The 21,090-nt window shown below is 36.6% G+C and overlaps 1 protein-coding gene across 1 annotated transcript in view; it reads right to left on the reverse strand.

The window, feature by feature from the left end:
* ANGPT1 (angiopoietin 1) overlaps positions 1–21,090 on the reverse strand; it is a 158,395-nt gene that overhangs the window by 51,043 nt on the left and 86,262 nt on the right. The window contains exons 5-6 of the mRNA XM_042036371.1: positions 9,792–9,919; positions 4,261–4,362 (exon numbers count right to left, since the gene is read on the reverse strand). Of these exons, the coding sequence (XP_041892305.1) occupies positions 4,261–4,362; positions 9,792–9,919 (230 nt within the window). The remainder of the gene's footprint in view (positions 1–4,260; positions 4,363–9,791; positions 9,920–21,090) is intronic.

Consider the following 21,090-nt stretch of genomic DNA (forward strand, 5'->3'; position numbering starts at 1 on the left):
CCAGACAATAAAATGTAAATTCCCACTAGAATTGCATCCAAAAATACTTCCTCAGAAAGTTCTGGTGACTACCAGAACTTCATGGTCTGTCTCTCAGTGTGTGAAGAATTTAAGCCATAGAAGAACATAAATTATCCTGCTCTGGTGTCATACCATATTGGCACTATGGAGATAGCCATCAATTAGACCCAACACCTTTAAGGAGAAAAGAAAAAGAAGAAACCACAACAGAAATGGACGAGGTTTTGTAGATGTGCTCTTCAGGCACACACAAATGCTACTGATGACTTCTGAAACAATTGGCACCAGACTTTTTTTAAGCACTGAACTGTTGTTGGACTCTTAGATGCTAATCAGGAACATGAAATTAAAGGAATGTGGAATATAACACTGAATGACATTCTTGCTTCCAAGAAACCAAAAGAAAAAACAACTGCTGGTCAGGAAGGTAAGAAGTGGTTGCCATAAAGCTTAGAAATTCATCTTTGAGTGTACTACATACAAGCGATCCTAATCTAGCTCATGACAATATGAGTGATTAAAAGAAGTGATAGGTTTTTTTCATCAGAGAGTGGAAAATAGCAATTAAGGCATAGAGCACAATTAAATACTGACATGCAGGAAAAAAACTGGCTAGGAAAAAGATTGCTGTGAGCTGGCCAAAGCACACAATTTCAAATACCTACTGAGAGTTTTTCTCCAATGAGAGAAAGAAGAAAATAATTTTAAATGTCTGAGGAAACTCCCTACAGACTTGACCCCAAAGAAGGCCCCCTAGGAAACTCATAGTGAATGCTGGGCTATCAAGTGTGGAATAAATTCTGAGAATTTCATGGGAATTATTAAACTAGACATGCTAAAAGGCTAGAGAATAGGGAATTCAATACTCCATCACCTAATTTGGCAAAAATGGAGACAGTCACTGGGAAAGGTGCATTCATCCAAGAACTGAAAACTGGAAAATGATCAAGAAATCTCAACAGCCAAGTTAGCACATGAGCTAACCATTAACTCAGATTTGATTATTGCTAATAACTCCCTAATAAATTCCAGAAACTGTGACAGTAAGCTTGTGGAAAACCCCCTTCAAAAGGGTCTTGGGTTTGCAGATAGCAAGCAATAGTTTCTTAAGCAATATTCCCCTCTAGAGATCAAACCTCTTAATAGTGTTTTACATTAACATTTATTCAGGCAAGGAAATATGAAAAATGCTTGAAATTTTCTTCACGGTGATCTCACCTGCTGTTAAAGAAATTATTTGTTATTCCACTTCACTTTTTTCTGGTAAGCAACAAACACTATAACAGAAAATCCATTGCAAAATGTGAAAAAACAGATGTAGTAGACACTGATAAAGGATGGAAGGATGAACTTACAAGCTTTTCTGTGAATTTATTCCAATTACTATTGAATGTACAAAACTCAAACGGCCCAAGAAATTTCTTGGTCAGAAATGAGTTCTTCGAAGCAAAGGTACAAATTATACTGCACACGATAAGACTAACAAGAAAACTGAAGGATACTGGTAAGAAAATATGCCCCTAAGCAAGAAGATACATAACCAATCTTGCATAACAGTAAATCTGCAGAAAAGGTTATTAGCTGTTATTTTAGATAACAAAGAAAGCATTACTTTATTTTCCAGAGTGGAGACTGAATGCCAGCAGAAATGGAGCAAAAAAAAACCAGTAGGAAAAATTAGTACCACTATTGCACTATCACTGACTGTGTGGCAATTTAAGAATGAATGGAGTTGTATATGTCCTACTCAAAAGATTCATGGCTACCCTATCTCTCACTTAACCTGTTTCCTGTATTGGTGTCAACAGAAATTGAAGTGCTTCCATGTAAGCTGAAGGCACCAGCATGAAACTGCATCAAAGACAATGAGTGCCTCACTGCTGTCAGGTGACTCCTGCAAGCCAGCAGTGCTGTCAGCTTTGCAGAGACCGCTCCATGTGCACCCTCCCCAAGTAAGCTGCTGTAAGGATCTGTCTAGAGTCAGAGCATATGTGCAGTGGCCTCCTAACGCTGTAACAGCCAATAACTTGTGAGGGCTTTAGCAGTAGTGCAGGTTGGTGGCCTGAGTTCCTGTCCAGCTCAGAAGCTGGCAATCAGTACTTGCTTATAGCTTAAAATTTTCAACAGTTTTCCAGATTTCTTTCCAATAAGAACTAAATGCACTGAAAATAAAAGAAGCCCCAGAGACTTCTTGTTGCTGTTATTATACCATGATACCATTTCTGTTAGCTTTAGGACCGCAGTGAGATACAAGCACAAGAAGAATATCTTAACAAAACTGGAAAGCTCTATCTGAACTACAGGCTGAGAAAACACATTAAGTTCAACTGCTCCAAGTAAGCCTAAGTGCCATCATGTTCTGCCACCACACTCCCCAGCTTCCACTGGAAGAAACTCTAGGCAGATGTGACAGGAAGGAGAGGGGATGTGGTCCGACAGACACCACACACCCTCTCTGAACAATCAAAGAATTAAGTTAGTGGTGTTATTGCCTTGAAGCTCAGAGGCTTTCAGATATCCCAGTAATACACAGAGAGTCCCCCAGCCTCGACCATTCAACATTTGGTGTTATAAGTAAACCATAGAAGGGGGCCTGAGATTGTTACTTTGGCGAAACAGTTCATAGAAGCAGAGCAAGCCTGAATCCCATCTTGTTTCATGACATACAGGATGAACAATCAATAAAAGTCCAAAAGGGATCCTTTTCATTTGGTAGAAGTAAATGATCTCTTAAATACTACATCATTCCTAAAGAGAAGGAAAATTAATTCAGACTGCTTGAACTAGACTAAGCCAACAGAATCTAATCCTGAACAGGTTCACACTGTAGTAAAGGAAAAGTGGAGGAAAATGACTAAATTAAAGGATATGTAGGAAAAAAGGCCACATGGGAAAACTTTTCAAAGGGCTGTATTTATTAAACTGCCTAAGAAAAGCACAGGAGATAAAAACTGAGAAAATAATTAATGTGATATGCATACATTTAAAAAGTCCATATGTAGATGTGCACATACGAATTCTAATTTCCTCACAAATAAAACTGGTAGAATCTTCAAATTTTGTTTCAAATAATTTGATGCCTTATATTTTATTTGATTCTGGACCAAAATCAAGTACAACAGTTTTCAAGTTTTCTGCTAAACTAAAACAATATGAATTCTAAAAGAAATTTCCAATTTTGTGATTCTATTAAAAAATATGTTTGTCATTTTATTATAACTTTAGTTAATATATATTACAAAATAGATTACATCCTTTAGTTATCCATAGGAGCAGGAGTCTGACTCAAATCATTATTTATATTTTCAAGCAATATGAAAATATTGAAAATAAAGCATCAATAGAATCCAAAATTAGATTTTGTTTCAATAATATGATATTATGTTATTTCTGAAACTGTAAGTTCTGCAAGAGAACTTTTTCCCATAGAAATTTTTACTAAACAGAACTTGTCTTTATTTTTAAACATTTAAAATTCTCTTTTCATTTAGTGCTTTTTGAAAACTAGAAAAGGGCTTTTTTTCTGCCAGGCTGATAATACAGTGCTGAAAACTTCAATAGGAATGTCATTGAAATCCAAGCCAGTCTTCAGGGACTCAGAGAAAGGAGCTCCATCAGGAATTTTGATCAGGCAGGGAATGAAACAAATTAGAAGTTATTTAGATTGGAGTAAATTTTTTTTGAGTTGGCAAAGGGAAAATAGCCTGCTTGAAGTCATGTCATCTTTAATTTGGTAAGTTATTTATTTTCTTGTAATCCTATTTGAAGTATCAACATTTCCAGTACATTAACTTGATTGGCAGAGGTGCTGTATGACTTGGGATAAGCCCCAGTAAAAATTTTTGTTCCTGTCTGAGGTGCTCCAACTTCTGAATGAGTTCCCCTCAGCTGAAAACGTTCATGCCTTAGGAACATCATCACATGCCTATTACCCCCAAACATCACATCAAGTCAAAACTTCAGCGAGACAGAGAGCAGCATTCTGGCCTCATCTCATTTTAATCTCAGTAACTGATCTGAAAGAAACCCTAAATCATGGCAAATAAGACTCAACTAACTGAGTAAAAAGGATATTATGATTTTGAAAAGTAGCAGAACTGAGAAAAGGTAGTTCATAAAAGTCTGCAGGACCACAGCACATCATTATAGGCAGAACTATCTATCTAGGACAATAGGAAGTAGTATTTGAAATCTGAAACTTGTATGAATTGTACAGATATTGCACATTTTTCACCTTACCATTTTGTATTCTTTCCAACTTTTCTGAAAATCCAGACTTCCATCTTCTCGGTGCTGTATAACTGTCCATCCTCCTCCAGCAATTTCCATATTGCAAAAGACCTATGCAGTAAATAAAACAGAAGAATTGAAAAACCCAAACCAACAATAAAACAAGTTTTCATTGGAATCCTGGCATCTTAGGGGGGAAAGCTATTTGTGAATCACAGTGGTAAGGAAGTGTGTTTTCCTATGCGCTCATGCCCGATTCCCTCAATGACACCTCCGTCATTTGATTACAACCAGTTCTCTCGTTACGTTTAGTGTAATTCTCCCCGTAATATCTCCTTTCAGTAGAACATCTCCCCATCCTCCCCCTCTGCTTCTTCAGCTTTCCCTTCACACTTTCTCCATGCTCTTTTTTCTCTTTTTGCTGCAGTGCCTCTGAAGCCACTCCCTTCCTCATAACAAAGAAGAGTAATTCTTTAAGTGATAATAATGCTTTCTACAGCTTTTAGCAGAGTGCCATTTGGTCTCAGAGAGAATCTTGAGAATTCTTACAGAAAACACTCATCCTAGGAGTCTGAAATGTAGCACAGATGAGGTTTCCTCTCCTGTTACTACTGCTATACTTTGCCAGAGATAAAAGCAGTACACGAACAGCCATTGTAATGAGGTTATTCTGTTTTGCTTTGAATTGTGATGTTACCTACCGAGTTACAGGCAGTGTCCCAAAATGGGAACAGGTGACCTCAGAGCAAACTGCCTTGTACTGACAGCGAACAGAGCTAGAAACAGGCTCAAGAACAGAGGTCTGTGACACAAGTTCAGAAGTTAAGATCTATACTAAATATGTAAGATCATGCCCTGTTACCATTGCACTAATAAAATTATAAGTTAGATACTGAAGATTCTATGTATAAAGAATAATGAAACAATTTCACAATTTTGCTGACCCTTGATGTTAGAATATTGTGTAGACTGAAATCTGTTACCAATCTTAAATAATCCAAATGATAACAAAAATGGATATTAACTTTCATTCACTTCACTCTTGTTACATCATCCTTTCAAAAATATAGAAGATAAATTATGAAAAAAATTGAAATACTGCTTGTGCATTTGCTCTTCTTGGTATGTGACAAGTGGCAATAATTTTTGTTTCTGTTTTTGTAGGACACTTGATTTGAAGATCTAAGTTTCTCAGTGTTACTCATTCAAGCAACTTTTCCTGATTTCATTCCTATGTATTCATCCACGCCATATCGACACTGCAACTATCCTACATTTCATTTTTCTGGCTTTTAAATAGCTGTATTCTGCTTTTTAAGTAAGATGTCAGTATGTAAGAGTGTTGAAAAAGTCTAGCTTTTAACACTCACATCAGCAAGGGTCAATCCGTTAAGCGCGGGTTGGTAATTTAAAGCTTTGACAAATTGGAGGTTACTATGCAACACAGTTAAAAAAAAATTTGTCCTGCAGCTGATTAGAGGACCATATTCTTCCCTTAGGAAAAGCCATTCTAAATTTCTCGTACTCATAAGAACTGTCATAGTAACAATATGCAAGTGTTTTTGTTTTAATTTGCACCAGGCATGCCAAGTGAAGTCCCTGTGAAAGTACAGGAAGGAAATAGAACACCAGGGCAAACATGAACTTGATTCAGGGTAACCACAAGAAAATCCACAATTTTCTAGACAAACATTTTGGCCTTATTCCTTCTTCAGGGAAGCCACTGTGAGTCAAAACATTTATCTACAGGATTTAATGTCTTTAGTCTGATTTACAGTGAAAATTTCTGAAAGATGGATTTACTTTCCTTATAAGTCATTTCAAGCTCCCATGAATCCACTGCGAATTTTTAAAGCATTGAATCCTCGACTGTATTAAGACTACTCATTTCAAAGACACAAGCAAATTTTGGGATTTTCATACTACAGTATAATGACATACCTATGAAAAGACTGAAGTTTTCTGAATATATCAAATTGAAAGAGAAAACTGCACAGCCAAATAAAGATTTGCCAGCAGCACATTTTTTACTAGCCATCATTGTGTGGTCTGGCACTTTCCCCGGTGGTAGACACAAACACCTGCCCATATTAACAGGAGTTCCAAGGTGATTGTGGATGTTACTGTGCATAGCTCTAGCCTTGTCTGTCCCAGAAAAGATAAAGCCATTAAACACTATTTAAGGTGTTCTGATAGTTAACCCTCTACTAGAAAAGTAAAGGATGAAAATGACTGAATTTGTATGCATCTCTAGATTCTGAGTTTATAATTAATAAAATAAGCTAACTTAGAATAAAAGGCCATCCAAAATATTGGACTCTTGCGCTTCCTTAAATGCATGGGTAGAAATTCTCAAGCTCCTAAAAGGCAAATATGGGATTATTTCTATTTATTTTAATTTTATGGACTAAATGATTAAAAATTTCATAATTAGCATTCAGAGAAAAGCTCAGTTTTAAAGTAAATAGAAGATGCGAAATTACTACAATTGCATTTTAAGTTCAAGTCTACATTGTTGGCATGGAGAAACAAGCTTGAGACCAGACCTTTGAAATTCAGGGTATGTGTGTGCTATGCAGAAAGTCTGATGACAAACATTTTGGATGACAGTTTCCACAGCACAGAGGGATAGCATACATTTATAAATGTAAACATACATAAATGGGTTAAAATTCAGCCAGATATGCTCAGAGAGAGCATCAGCACCAATTTAGTGGGAAATCCATAAGAAGAAACCAGAGGGGAAGGAGTGAAGAACACAGCAATTGCTTTTGCAGAATCATAAAAACACAGATCCACAGACCCCAGCAGCCACTGATAACATTACATTTTCAGTGTAGTTCACCCAGAGGTTGGCAAAAGTCATGCTTGTGAGGGCATTAGAGGAGACAGTGAGCCAGTCAATACATTGGTCCAAGGGGAGATTCAGAGGTCCTGTTTGCAGTCAGACCAATCACACCTGGCCTACGTTGGCTCCCAAAGGTGACTTGGCTCATTCAGCTCCAAAATGGGGACAACCTCACTTCCACTCCTCTCTTCCTCATCAGAAGCCTTGCTTCCCCTGTAGTTAACCCAGCTTTGCTGAGGACTGAGAGGATTCTTCTTGCCTTTGCTTTCACTTGGAACAATCATTTGTCCAAATTATCAGGCCCTGCACATACACAGATCAGAGTAAGCCAATTAATTAGCTTAATAGTTTATCTTTTTCTCTTTCCATATCAAAAATATTAAGGTCTTTTTAAACAGATATTAATCACTAATTTTTGATGCAGGGCTTGATGACTAATGAATTATATTAATTAACTGTTGAAGCTAGGAACATGAAACAAAAATTGTAGTCTAAAGCATATGTGAGCATATAAAAATGGTGCATAAATGGTATGGAGCTGTAAGCATGAAGGATAGTTTTTAATGAATATATTAATATGAAACCAACAAAACACTAGAACAGAGAGTAACATTTGTATATATGACAAAGGTATTTTCCATTGAATATCAGGATTCTAGTAAATATCCCTTAGAAAATGAAATGAAGGTATATTGTAACCTGGTGTATAAAATTGCTGTGAATGAGATCGTTGCCTGTGGCTGTGAGTGCTACAGAAGGTAACAATATATTAGGCCTCTTAAGAGCTGTCAGAGCTGTGCATTGCATTGTAGTAATCCAGATAACTAAGCTGGCTTTAAACAAGCAAGTATGTCTCCATGGTGTACCTATCAGGATATTAAAGCAATCTGACTGTGTGCTACCTCTGGGCTAATTAGTGCTGGCACAGTGCTGCACTGATGTGATTTTGAAGTTATCTCAGCTGGAGTTAGTTCAGCTATCTGCATAGTGCTACCTTGCAGCTTGTCTAAATGACCTTAATATCTGAAAAAACACCTGTTAAAGCAATTACACTCCTCACTTGACTAACATGAACATGCCTGAGATCAGCTCTTACAGTGTTATTGCTAGGGCAAGACAGAAACAGGTGGTATCAGAAGTGCCCTCAACACACAGAAACAACACTCTTGCATTTTCTTGCTAAAAAAGGAACCCTCCAGGAAAACATAATGCAACAATATCAGTTGAGTTGTGATATCTCTATTGATTGATAGCAGTGTCTGTAAACAGGGATATAGTGGAAACAGGGTGGCTTCCATTGTGTCACTGTCCTTATACTGCCAGTGAATTGTGTTTGAGGTAAATATACCAGAATTATCAATGTCACAGTGCTTTTAGGTAACCATTGTCTTTAGTTGCAGTCCAGCTTCTGGGCATGGTTTATGAACTTCAGTAAGGCTAAGAAAAGCTGCTCCAACTGGTACATGCAATTTGGACATAGATGTTACATGTCTTTTTTGAGGTGAGTGGAGCAATTTCTACAGGACTGCTTTTATTATTCTTGCCTTGCTCAATAATGCTTAAAGGGATTTCTGTATTTTATGTCATGTCAATTATTTTTTCATTCACATTCACCAGAATTATATTGATCTTGTCCTATAAAGCTCTCCCAACCCAATTCTACTCATGATTTAATGAACTCTAATTCCATGCTAAACTATAACCTCTTGATATTGACATGATTCCAAAGCCTTCTTATAATACCAAACTCAGTTTAGCAATAAGTTCTACATATCATATGATCATAATATTGCTATAAATGATAATATTGGTAATAATTTTTGCAGTCTGAGGGTCACCGTTTTACTGCAGTGAGAATAAACTCACCAGACAGAAGTGGTTCCCTCCCTCCTGTCTGGCCCACTTTATGGCCACCACCGTATTTCCCTCTGCCAGGTAATCAGCCCTTAGTCTTGGTGGCTTCTCCCAGTGGTGCCCTTTCAGAGGGACAGCCAGCATTCCTCCACGGAGAAGTTTGGCTTAGGTTATCCTCTCATGTTCCTAGCCTCAACAGACTCAGGTATCTTAGCAACAAAAGTCTAGCAAAAAATAGTCTCCTTTATAGACTAATGTTTCATTTGCATAAAAAAACACTCCCTCCCAAGTCTCTTTTTTGAGAAGGATGGGATTATACATGCTTCATCATTTCAAGCAGTGCTAGTACTCAGCATGCTGTGTTCTTTACAGCCAAAACCACTTTTCCCTGTCCCCTATAAGAGAAGCAGGATTTTTGTAAATCCTTATCTTTAAAAACTACTTATTCTGCTATTTCTTTCCCCGTGCTACCAGATAATCCCCTAGATCAGCTTCCTCATTATCACACCTTACAAAATCACTTCTAAATTTTATTGCAGATTTATTTGCAGCCGTAGTCTGATTCAACTGAGCTTGCCAAGTGGGAGGAAATGAGTCAACTATTGAGTGTATGTTGGAACTTAGGAAGGATTCTCTGTCAGTGGGAAAGAAGAATGTCTGGAATAATACAGTTAATCATTTTCTCAGTCTACTGTGCTTTTTAAAGACTGAGTATAACACAAGTTTTTGTACCAGTACAATATTTTGTGGAATGATAACTTCAGTAAAGGCTTGAAGTGCTCCTTTAAGTTCAGAGCAACATCATATTAACAAACAAGAAAATAAACCCAGTCTTTACCTTTTTAGGATCTGACACATTGTTAATATAAATAGTGTAGACCCCACTTTTGTTAAAACCAGATTGGTATACATCTGCACAGTCTCTGAACGGCTTTTCTTCTTCCTTTTTTGCATTCTTTAGTAAAACTGCAAAACAAAAAACACGATAAGTTACAACCACAGTCTTAAGCATTTCTGTATCTAGGAAGTCCACTTTTGCACACTGCATTCCTTTAAAAAATACACAGTAATGATTGTACTGTGTTTCTTACATAGTTCAGGCACTTGGCAACTTCTAGTAAAGAACTAGCACAAAGCTTTCGGACAGATGGCAGAGTAGGCACCAGAAATCATGATGCAAATAGCTAAACAGAGCATCCTGTCTACTGAGAGGTAACACAGCATGTTCCTTCTGGGTGCAAAGGTCTGTCCCACTGCAGGTGTTGCCTCTGACCACAGCTGTACCTGGGAGGTTGACAAAGAATGCCCCAGAGATGGTACATGAAGGTGGAAAGCGTGTTCAGTGTTGTGATCTGACACAGATGCTCACCTAAGACAGCAATGCTGGAAGGAGAGAGCTTGTGCTGTTCATGAAGTAATGACTTTTGAGCAGCATAGGAGCTTGGGGCAAGGCAGCTGCTTGCTTAAATTTATTTTTTAGAAGATAATAATTTAATTATTTTCATATCTACATTCATAAAGGTTGATAAATACAATGAAAGAAAAATAGTGCTACTGAAGTCAGATAGCAAGATTTTTAGAATACATTTTGACTCAGCACAGGGAAACAGTTAGTGTTATAACACCAGTGCAGATCTTGATCCTGTATATTACAGACAGACCATATATATATATGAGTCTGGGCTGAGAAACCAGGAGTGCAAAATGTTGAGAATCCTAGTCTTGAACAACCAGGAAATTTCCTGTAGAAGGAGTAACATCTGACTGTGTTCTTCACTTTCACAAACAAAAGTAGTATGACCCCACACAATAGTGAAGGGTATGATTTCATTTCAACAACACATATTTTAAGCACATCAGTATTCCCATGGAAATCCATCCATCTACTCAGATTCTTAAAGTTAAACATGTCCTTAAGCGATGTGGAGGGCTCAGGCCAGCACTTCATTAATCCCTACAATAAGGATACAATATTTAAGTCTTCCAGACACACTCATCCTCTGGTGACAGATACTTCTTTTTCATTTTTGGCTTGAAAGTGTGAGCTATAGATACGAAAGGGACTATGTCTTATTCACTCTCAATGAAGTGTCCTGTGCTGCAAATCTGGTGTTTAATGACACTGATGTGCATCAGGGCAATGGCATGTGGGACTATCTGGGTCACAGATGGTGAGAATAATGCCGTAGTTGGAAATACTATCTTCCCTTTGAACACCTCAAAGCAGTATTTTAGGATGGCAAATTCCTGCCAGAGCAATTGGTATTAATATCATTTCACAGATGGGGAAATTGAGGGAAAAAAAAGGTCAAACATTTTACCTCAGTCATTCCATGAAAAGGTGAAAATAGAAAAATAGTGAGAAATCCAATCCTGACTGTAAGACTATACTGCTCTCTAAGTAGGCATTTTACGCAAAAGTAATATTATTCTTTCCCTTTTATGTGTTTTACATTATTATTTTAAAATTTTATTTTAAGAAAAAAATTCCCTTACTTCTCCCCTTCCATGTATTGGTTGCATATTTATTATTTTTATTCAACGTTATCAATAAAAATAAAACCTAATTCATATATTTGCATATGAAATTCAGTTAGGAAATCAATGGCTTTCAAACTTGGCCATATTTGGAAAAGGTAGTGCTGGCAGTGCTGTAGATTACACACTTCCCTGTGACATGGCAGGGAGTGAGGTCCTTAGCAAGGTGCACATCAACTGTGCACTCTCTCAAAGGTGCCATTTTTTAGATAAGACATAGAACTGAGGCCTTCATGATTTGCATTAATTAAAGACTTCATGGTACTTTCTGTAAGCAGATGGTGGTGGTATCTGTGGCCAAAGTCCAACCTGAATAATTACTTGGGGCTGGAGCCAAAGCCTAGAGGAGTTAAAGCAAAGCCTCTCACTGATTTCAGAGGGTTTTAGAATAGATCCATTCTTTCTGGCCTGAATTTCTCTAGCACTTTTGTTTCAACTGGAGACATCAGTCCCTCCTGTCTAAAAATTATATTTCATTGTGCAGACACAGTGCTCATTTCCTTCAGTCTAAAAGTATTTATTAGCTGTATGTAGTGAGATTATCTTACCTCTTACTTAACCATTATACACACATTGAAAACCACTTGGAAATAAGTACTAAGAGTCATTAAAGGAAATTTGAATTTGGGTCCTTTGTAAATGAAATTTAGACAAAAGAAACCATGAGTATATTCTAAAGTTTGTATTATTAAAATTTTAAACAAGGTAAGATTTTACTATCAGAGAAAATTTCTTTGAGAGTAATTTTCTAAAGAGGTGGATCTCTAGGAAGCATCCTTAGAAATAAATTATCTTCTCATGCTTAAAAACTAAAAGAAACACAATAAAATGGATGTTTTCGTGAGAGATGAAGTTGAAAAAGATAGAAAAATGTCATAGATATAGACAGTTTCTTCCCATCCTTCCTCCTAGAATCAGACAGCTGAAGCAGCTGAGATCACAGAGAGCAAACATGTAATTTCCTAAAAATTAAGCAATCCAATACACGTTTGGGTTTTTTTACAGCAGGGGTTTTATTCCACTGTAGCCAGGAGAAGATGGCTTTCCTTGGGTCCCTCTCACCCCTCTTGCAGGAGCTGGTGCTCCCACTGGAAGAAAAGCCCAGCTCCTTCACAAGGACCTACTATTACAGATTGCAGCCCAGTATATTAAGCATGACAAGCACAAGGTTTAGTTTTTCTTAATACATCACACTGTAATTTGCAAGAACAGCCAAACTTGACAGAAAATTAATACTCAGGAATGTTACTGGTAATGTACTTTTAGCATAAAATATGTTTTCTCTAAAATATGTTTTCTCTAAGGTTTGCTGTTGTTTTTCTAACTTAATATTCCATACAGTTTCCAAACCACTTCTACCTACTATAGCTCTAGACTATTTTTTTCTACAAGACTGTATAGACCTTGAATCCTTTACATATTAAGGGAAGTCCCTGAATAATGTATTGGCTCACATATGGTAGATGTGTAAGTAAATTTTTTAAAAAGTAAGAAAGTTTAAATAAATTTGCTCTAAAACCAAATATGTAGCCATTAAATTCCTTTGTCAGCTTCAAGATATTGATTTTACACAAACTTCTAATGTTAGTTTAGCTGTTTTCAAATACAATGTCTATGACAGATTTTTATGTACCTGAAGAAAAAGATAAGTCCATGTCAAGCAAAATAATATTAGCATTTTTTAAACCTGAATGCTTAGCCAAGATTTGGGACCCAGGAGGGATTTTTTATTGGCTTCTCTGGATGAATAAACTGGTGAGGAAGTCATGCTCCTTTAAAGCAATGATACCTATGTGGAAAGTCCTGTTTTTCTGAACAGAAGGAGAACCAACAATAAAAATATTTTTTTCACTGCACTTCCAAAAGTCTTCTGGGTAACTTTTAGCCCAATAACTTTCTCCTTGGGCTAAGCTATCTGTTTTTCCCTACTTGATGTGAATTATTTCCTTCAGTTATCAGTCCTTCAGCTGTTCCTTTTGCTCAGTGCCCTGGATGACGACTGGGGTCCAGGCAATACGGGAAGTACCATCCATAACTGCCCAGGCCCTATGGATGAACAGGAACCCAAATCAGTGAGGTCTCTGTCAGCCCTTAGGCTCTGCAGCACCAGGGCTGAGCAGGTGTCCTGCTCACAGGATATTAACCCTCAGTAGAAAGCCAGGGTCAGCACCTGAGGCTGTAGCCTCTTCAGTTTTCTTAGAAAGGTTTACCTGTGCTAGCAAGTGAGAGAGCTCAGATATATAGGGCTTTTTTTCCTAATCAATAGTCAGTGGAATTTAACTGATTGATAGTTATGTGTGTCTCTGTGTAGAGTGAGACTATTTCTCTGCTATCAGCTGTAAAATTAAATCAATAGTAAATTAGTTTATTTCCTAACAGCTATCACAAATGGAGGATGTTTGCTTTTCTGCCCAGGTTTAAAGAAATACCAACTGACTACTAAGAATAAATATCTTCTGAAATATTTAGTAATCTAGTATTCTCCTCTAGGAATATGAAATTGAAAGCATACAGTATCTGTCTTTTTTCCTAGCTGTATGAAAAATAATCTACTTGGGTTTTTTTAACTGAGATTTCTGGTTGTTTTTGAGAAAATTAAGTTGTCTCTTTTCTTTTCAGGTCTCCATCAGATATCTGGTGAATGAATAGCACAGCTTGTCTGTAAGCAATAAAGAATGCTAAAACACAGTTCATTATATTGACGGAATCAATAAATCACAATCATATTTCCTAAATTATTTGAGATCTGAACTGCTATGTTTGTGAAGTCACTTGAGACTGAGTTAATCACTAGACTCTTATGTCCTTTAGCGATACTGACAACAAATGAAAAACAGTTGTTTGTTTTTCTGCATGATAGTGACTTATTTGGACAGATGTGCAGAGATTTCTTTAGTGTCTGAGTGAATTATTATATTTTCATTGTTTCAATGTTTTATTTACATGTCTAATTTTCTTATAGAAGTACCAAAGAGGCACTTAAAATTTTTTTTCATGCTTTTGAAGTCAGAAGGGAAAAGTCTTTCTCCATATCTTATTGGCATATATAATTGACCTAAACTTTAGCTGCGCTATCAAAAGCACTGAGGTAAAAGTTTATGTCCCTTGTTGAACAACTCCTTAAAAATCAAAAAGGAGAAGGTTGTAAATCGATGTTTTTTACCTAAAGTTGCTACATTCCAGGACAGGGTCATCCAAGGACTGCCAAACAGTGGTTTCAGTCTAAATCCGGACTGCAAATAAATTTTGCCTTGATCTTGTCATGGTTCCAGACACATGGTGGGTAATCCTGCATTTCTGTAGGTTTCTCTGTGTCTCTGACCTCTTTCCCAGCCATTTGGGTGCAGCTGCTGTGCACCAACAAATTTCCAGTTACAATGGCAAATAGTGCCTGGCTTGAGAAGAATCAAACCCGGAACAGTTTGTTAATGTTATCAAAAGGACGTCACTCAAATTCCCCCAGTGAAGAGGCCTGGAACACTGCCCAAACATTTATATATGTGCCCTGACTCAGCAGCAGCAACCACTAACAGATCTGACAGAATAAGGTGAAGATTATTTTAGTTTTGAGATGGAAAAATATTCACAGACTTACAGTTTTTGCTGACTTACAGCCAGAGGTACAGTCTGCTCTTTCAGTGTCCTCGCCTTGCATATACCAACCTCCACCTGAGAGCAAACATTAAACTGCAACCTAATAGCTGACTGCAACACCCAATATTGCCTGCAATAAGACAACCCTGTGACAACACCATTATGTTGCAAATGTTACACAAACCAAAGGAAAAGGCACAAACCTGAAGGCTGATTTCATTTCAGGTACGCTCTCCAGATAATTGCAGTGATGCCTACAAACTGAAATGATAGCTATGCGAGAACACATTTGGGTCCCTCTTAAAACAGACTTGAAAACACATTTTCATTCAAGTACATATTACACACTATCTGTTTTTCCTCCACAAAATGTGTTTCTGGATTATTAAAGCTACCACCACCACTCAATATAACCAACACAAAAAATAATTAGAAATTTACAATCCATTGAGATGTATGAAATAAAAAATATTGCAGTTACTTATCCTTGATAAAATATTGTGAACTTTTTTTGCATCTATCTAGTCAATTAAAAGTTTTAAATTTGAATTTATATGTATTTACTACCCAATTCTAATTGTTATAAAGACAAACTATCACCACCTGATTCAAAACTTTCTCCAGTGTCAACTTTATTTCCTAATTTACTAATTTCATGCTTTATTTTCATCTCCATGAAATCTGAATAACTTCTTAAAAAAAACAACAACAAAAGAACAAAATGGGGAGCTATTAGTATGGAAGCTGCTTCTGTTTGTTCGGAGTCCAGCAGTCTTCTCAGATAAGTTGTTGTGCATTCGTGTGTACTCATGTTTATTTACTAGGGAGATGAAAGGAAGTTTAGGACTGGAGTTTGGACATGCATTTTCCTTTCAACCAAATACGCATTCACCAAAATGCTTTTAAAGCTAATATTTCTTTGTGACATTGCTCTGAATCTGACAAAAAATCCAGGCCATTGGCAACTTGGAAAGTTCATTTTGACATACTGGAATAAAATATTTCTGTTCTGGGAAGTATTACTCCATAATCAAGTTTATAGATTACAAATTTGCAGATTCTAGTTTATAAAACTGTATTGTCAAAGCCTCCATTATTCCCAAATGAATTTATGAGTAGATATACTAGGTTAGATTGCTGTTTCAGCCTCTCCAGTGTCTCATCTCCAGCATCAGGGCCCTAGAAATCATGACTTCCTCATTGGATTTGATCTTTCAACCATCATTTTCTGGTTTTTTCCTTCTTATACGCTCATAATTATTTATTTTATTCCTTTTTTTTAAGGCCTTTTCTCCTGAGGAGGGGCCTAAGATTTTGCAAGAGCTTGGCTCACACCTGGCCTGAAAAAAGAAGTCTTCAATGAAAACAGATATTCAAAGTAGATGACTGGAGAACAGCATAAACGCAGGAAAGCATATCCAGGAATTTACAGTACAAGTTCTTCCTCCACCAGATGTAATATATGCATCTTTAATAGGCTTTGAAAGAATTTTCTTTCATTAATTTCTCCAGTTAGGTTTTTGAAGCCACATTAATGTTAGTCATTCAGTGTCCCATACCAAGGAACTCCTTACACAGACCACGTGAAGGACAATTTCCCCCTGTTAGCTTTTAACAAGAGTGTTCCAGCTGGTGACACTTCATTCTTAGCTGAAAGTGTCAGTAAGTCAGCGCCCATGGTCTACAAGGCACCTACACCTACAATTTCTACTGCAATCTCCTTCTATTTATTGTCTTTTACACCACCTAAAGTATCTGTCATAGGCTTAAATAATGGTATTTCACATACTCAATCATCTTTGTAGATTTTTTTGTGTGTGTGATGTGGGTTACAATACTTTATACAGTATTTGAGCACATCATGGATTATGTGGCACAATTTTTTTCTGATTTCCTGTCTATTCTTTTGTAAAAGTTTTTAAAATATTATTTTCATTTGGACTATTAACTGGCAAGTAAAACCTCCTGCATCTTTCATTCAAGATTTCCCAGGGAGCTTACCTTGAATACACGCGGGTACTTTAAAAGGTGAGAGAAAATAAAACTAGAATTCCTTACTTAGGCACATTCATTTGCTGAATGATGACAATAGAAAATGCTGGCCTTCATTAAAATGTTCAGACTGTATGACAGTATAAGCATGTATCTAATGCATGTGCACATTTTGAATGTCTAAGGGAGCACTTAGTCCTAATCCCAAACATGGTGCAATCACAGAATGTCACTTACAGGAGCAGTGCTGCTCTGGCTATATCTGTAAACTGGTTCCATAGCCACAGAATGAATCAGCTAATAGGAGGTCTTGCAGAGAGTGTTTGGGTTTGTTGTAGGGGTAAAAGGGGGAGGCAAGTTTAGGGGTTTTGTTTGGTTGCTTGGTTGTTTTGTTTTGTTTCTTTGTTTGTTATATAAATTTATTATTCTACTGGAGCAGCTCAATGATCTTGATTCACCCCATGACCCTACAGTCCCTTGACTGGATGGAGAAGTGGAAGGATTTTGTTTCCAAGGAACAATGACAAAAGCAGAAATAGTCCCTTTGCTCTCAACCTCTCGCTCTTAATGCCACTGAGTGTGGGAGGCCCAAAGAGCTGTGTAAACCTCACTTAAGTACAATCCAGAGTAACTACCAGGCCATGCTGAAATGCAATTAGCAGGTCTACAATGATTCTACCAGCCTAGGCATTAGTCCAGTACCAGATTTGTTAGGAGTGCTAAGGTTCATTACATAGAAGAATTTGAGATCAATACTTTTAACATGGGGAGGAAAGAGAAAAGGTGCAGTCAATTAGATGTCTCAGGTTAACATTTATAGAAATGTTTTAGCAGCTAATAGAACATTACTTTGCCCTCCCACACAGCCTCTAAGAGTCTGCGGTAAGAAAGGCAAACAATTGCATAGCAAGAGCACTCAAGCTGTCCAACTACTTATTAAATAAATCATTTAAAGCAGAATTTCCCTCCTGTAGTGCTGCAGGAATTAACTTGGTCTTGGAAAACAACATTAACGTAGAGAGCTTCCACCCTCTCCAGGGCATAATTATTTAATACCTAATAAATTATCTACAGTTATCAAGTTTGTTTCCCAATAAATCCAGCCTTAGTGAACTGGCAAGAACAATAATACTTCAAATCACTGTGCATTTGAAAGAAATCACTTAAAAGTACCATAAAATGGTCCTCATTAGTGAGCTGCAATAGAATGCCTTATGGCCCATTTACAAAGAGATAAAGACAATTATCCAGCTGCAGTATAGTTGCTTAAGAGTTTCTGCTTGAGACAGCAATTTTGTGAGTAACTAGCCATTAACTGAGAGGAGAACTAAAGAAGTCTTTCACAAACTGTACAAGGAGATTAAGTTGCTGGCTTTAATATTTCTAGTGTCCATATTTCTTTAATTGATTTATATTTTTCCACACAGGCACCCTAATGTGCATTTAATGTTTCCATCTGAACAATGGTACACATACAGAGAAATTTTTTACTAACATGCCATTTGGGTGACACTGACAGTGCCGTTAGTTGGTTTATATATGCTGATATTCTCTGTAATATCTTTGGTATGAGTGAATAATACCAGTTTCACAAAACTGAGTGAAGAGGGATTTGGCACTGACCTGTACTGTAGGAATGAGGGTGGGTAATTGATTTTAACATCAACAATCAAGGATTTATACACGCTTCCAATATTAATTTTTCAGTATGAATAAATATTGATCTCCTGCTGTGATCAACAAGTTAATAGGGATAAAATATCGGAATCCACAATTCTGTTTTGAAGAATTCAAATATTTTTCCACTGACATAAATTTCAAATGCTGAACATTCAAATTTACTAATTTCAGAACTGAATCTCTATTAAACTATGGCCTAACTTGCTACTACCTAGCATACTTTGTTGCACTTTATTATAAAGCGTAACTTTGAAATTAAGGTATTCTTGCCTAAGCAGGGTATGAAAATATTTTTATTTTTAAATCATGATGATTTGGAATTGATATTTTTTTACTTTTAGAAAAAAACAACATAGGTAGTGTTGATATAAATATCAGCACTAACATCATCACCTTTTAACAGATAATATGGAGAAAAAGGGTACCTTTAGTTGTAAGTCACCTCATCATGAAACAACTCACTTAGACAGAAGTGACTTTGTTGATATAAAGGAAGTCCAGACCAGAACTCTGCAAGTGTTAGGCGAGTCAGATAAGACTGACCAAAAAACCCTCTCTAATAGAGCTTTCTGAGCATGTCTGAAAATTGCATATCAATAGAGAGTCTTCAACAAAACCAAGAATTGTACAGCACCTGAACAGAAAAAACGAGAAACACAAAAGCTGTTGCTGATGTGCATGTTTAACTGAACATCTACACAACTGCACAAAGTCAGAGCAGCCTCTGACTGCGGCCCTGCAGCACTTTCCAGTTCAGTGGGTCCACTTGCTCAATAGGATCCAGCCACAGTAAGAGTCAGGGGACCCCTCTACCCTGACTCTGAGTGCAAAATAAAGTCGGTTTTTCTCCAGCTTTCAAACTATAAGTAAGAGCAGATCACATAATGGAATATATCTTTATAATAGTGAGCTTTGTGAATTGCCGGTGAACATTTTCTGATAGTGATCTTCTGATCTCGTTTTAAACTAAAAGTATTTCTGCTATGCTTTAAGATATCTTAATAAAAATGAAAACCTCATGCCCATAAAATCTCAAAAGATGGAGGAAGTAGAGACAAACTGAGAAAATTGATGTTTTCCATAATCTTCAACACATAATGTCAGCCTTAGCTGAAGTTATCTGCCTTGACACCTTTGGAGGAGTTAGTGGGGAACACCAGATGACCTCAGTGCATTAAACTGTTTTGTTTAAAGCTTTGGTGTGGGCATTCTAGTTTTGTCAAGTCTGAGGTTTTTAATTTATTCTTAACTAATAAAATTTTTTTAAATTAATTAACATATCAAAAGCATCATGCTTTGTTATTACACTGCAGAATGTTAGAACACATTGATAACTAAACTTCAATTTTTGGTATAAGAAAAAAATGTCTGTCACTTCATTCATGAACTTGTTTCTTAAACCATGTTTCCAGATCCACCTCAAACCTACAGCTTTCAGCCAAAGCTGGTCAGAATCAGGTAGTCTCTGCACCTAGCAAAATCTTATTTTATTTAATTCTATGCTTCAAAAGAAAAGTAATGAAGTGACTGATGTAACACACTCTAAGTTTCTGCCTCATCAGTTATGTCTCGTATTGAAAAAAACCCTAATAATGTCAAGGATGAGGTACTAAGAGGAGGCATGGGCTTAAGGAATTAAATATTTATAGGGAAATGGTATCAGAAAAAACACGCCATCACCTCAAAATATGTCTCAGATGAGTACCAATATTATTCTTTCCATGTACAGAAGAGAAATTAGCAAGAGATGTGTCATAAAATCTTGCTCTTCTACACTGCTAAAATCTAGTGGATTTAAATATCCTCATTATTGTATTCCAATATATGGCTGAATCAATATAATATAGAAAATTTTTCTTATTGAACATTGTAGAAATACTAATATTTAAACCTACTGTTCTCTTTTTTTATCCTGCATTCCCACCAGCATTTTTGATTTGGTTTCATTTCAGCTTTTTTTGGGGTTGGTTAGTTGGTTTTGGGGGGGTTTTTTTGTTTGTTTTTCTTTTTTTTAAATACTAGCCTGTATTATAAAAGGTGTCTTTGAAGTCTGTCTAATGAAGAAGGCCAGCATCACTGCTGAGGTAATTCTGCTTCTGTCAATGGAGTTTCCCCTGAGCCTGTAACCTTCAGGTCATTTCTTTGAAGCTCTCATTCTATTCTCACTCTTTTCACTTCCGAATAAATTTTTACATTGCAACAACTTTGGTCTAAGAAGTGGAATAGATTCATTGCAGTTTAATTTTTTTAAAATAAATTAATATTTTTTCTTTTTAAAAGCATGAATTCCATTAAAATAAATTTTTGGACATATTTACTTTTCCTACCCATAA

Source organism: Corvus kubaryi, unplaced genomic scaffold (assembly GCF_017639235.1).
Source record: "Corvus kubaryi isolate FWS band 111438036 unplaced genomic scaffold, C.kubaryi_AGA036_p1.0 37385, whole genome shotgun sequence".
NCBI lineage: Eukaryota > Metazoa > Chordata > Aves > Passeriformes > Corvidae > Corvus > Corvus kubaryi.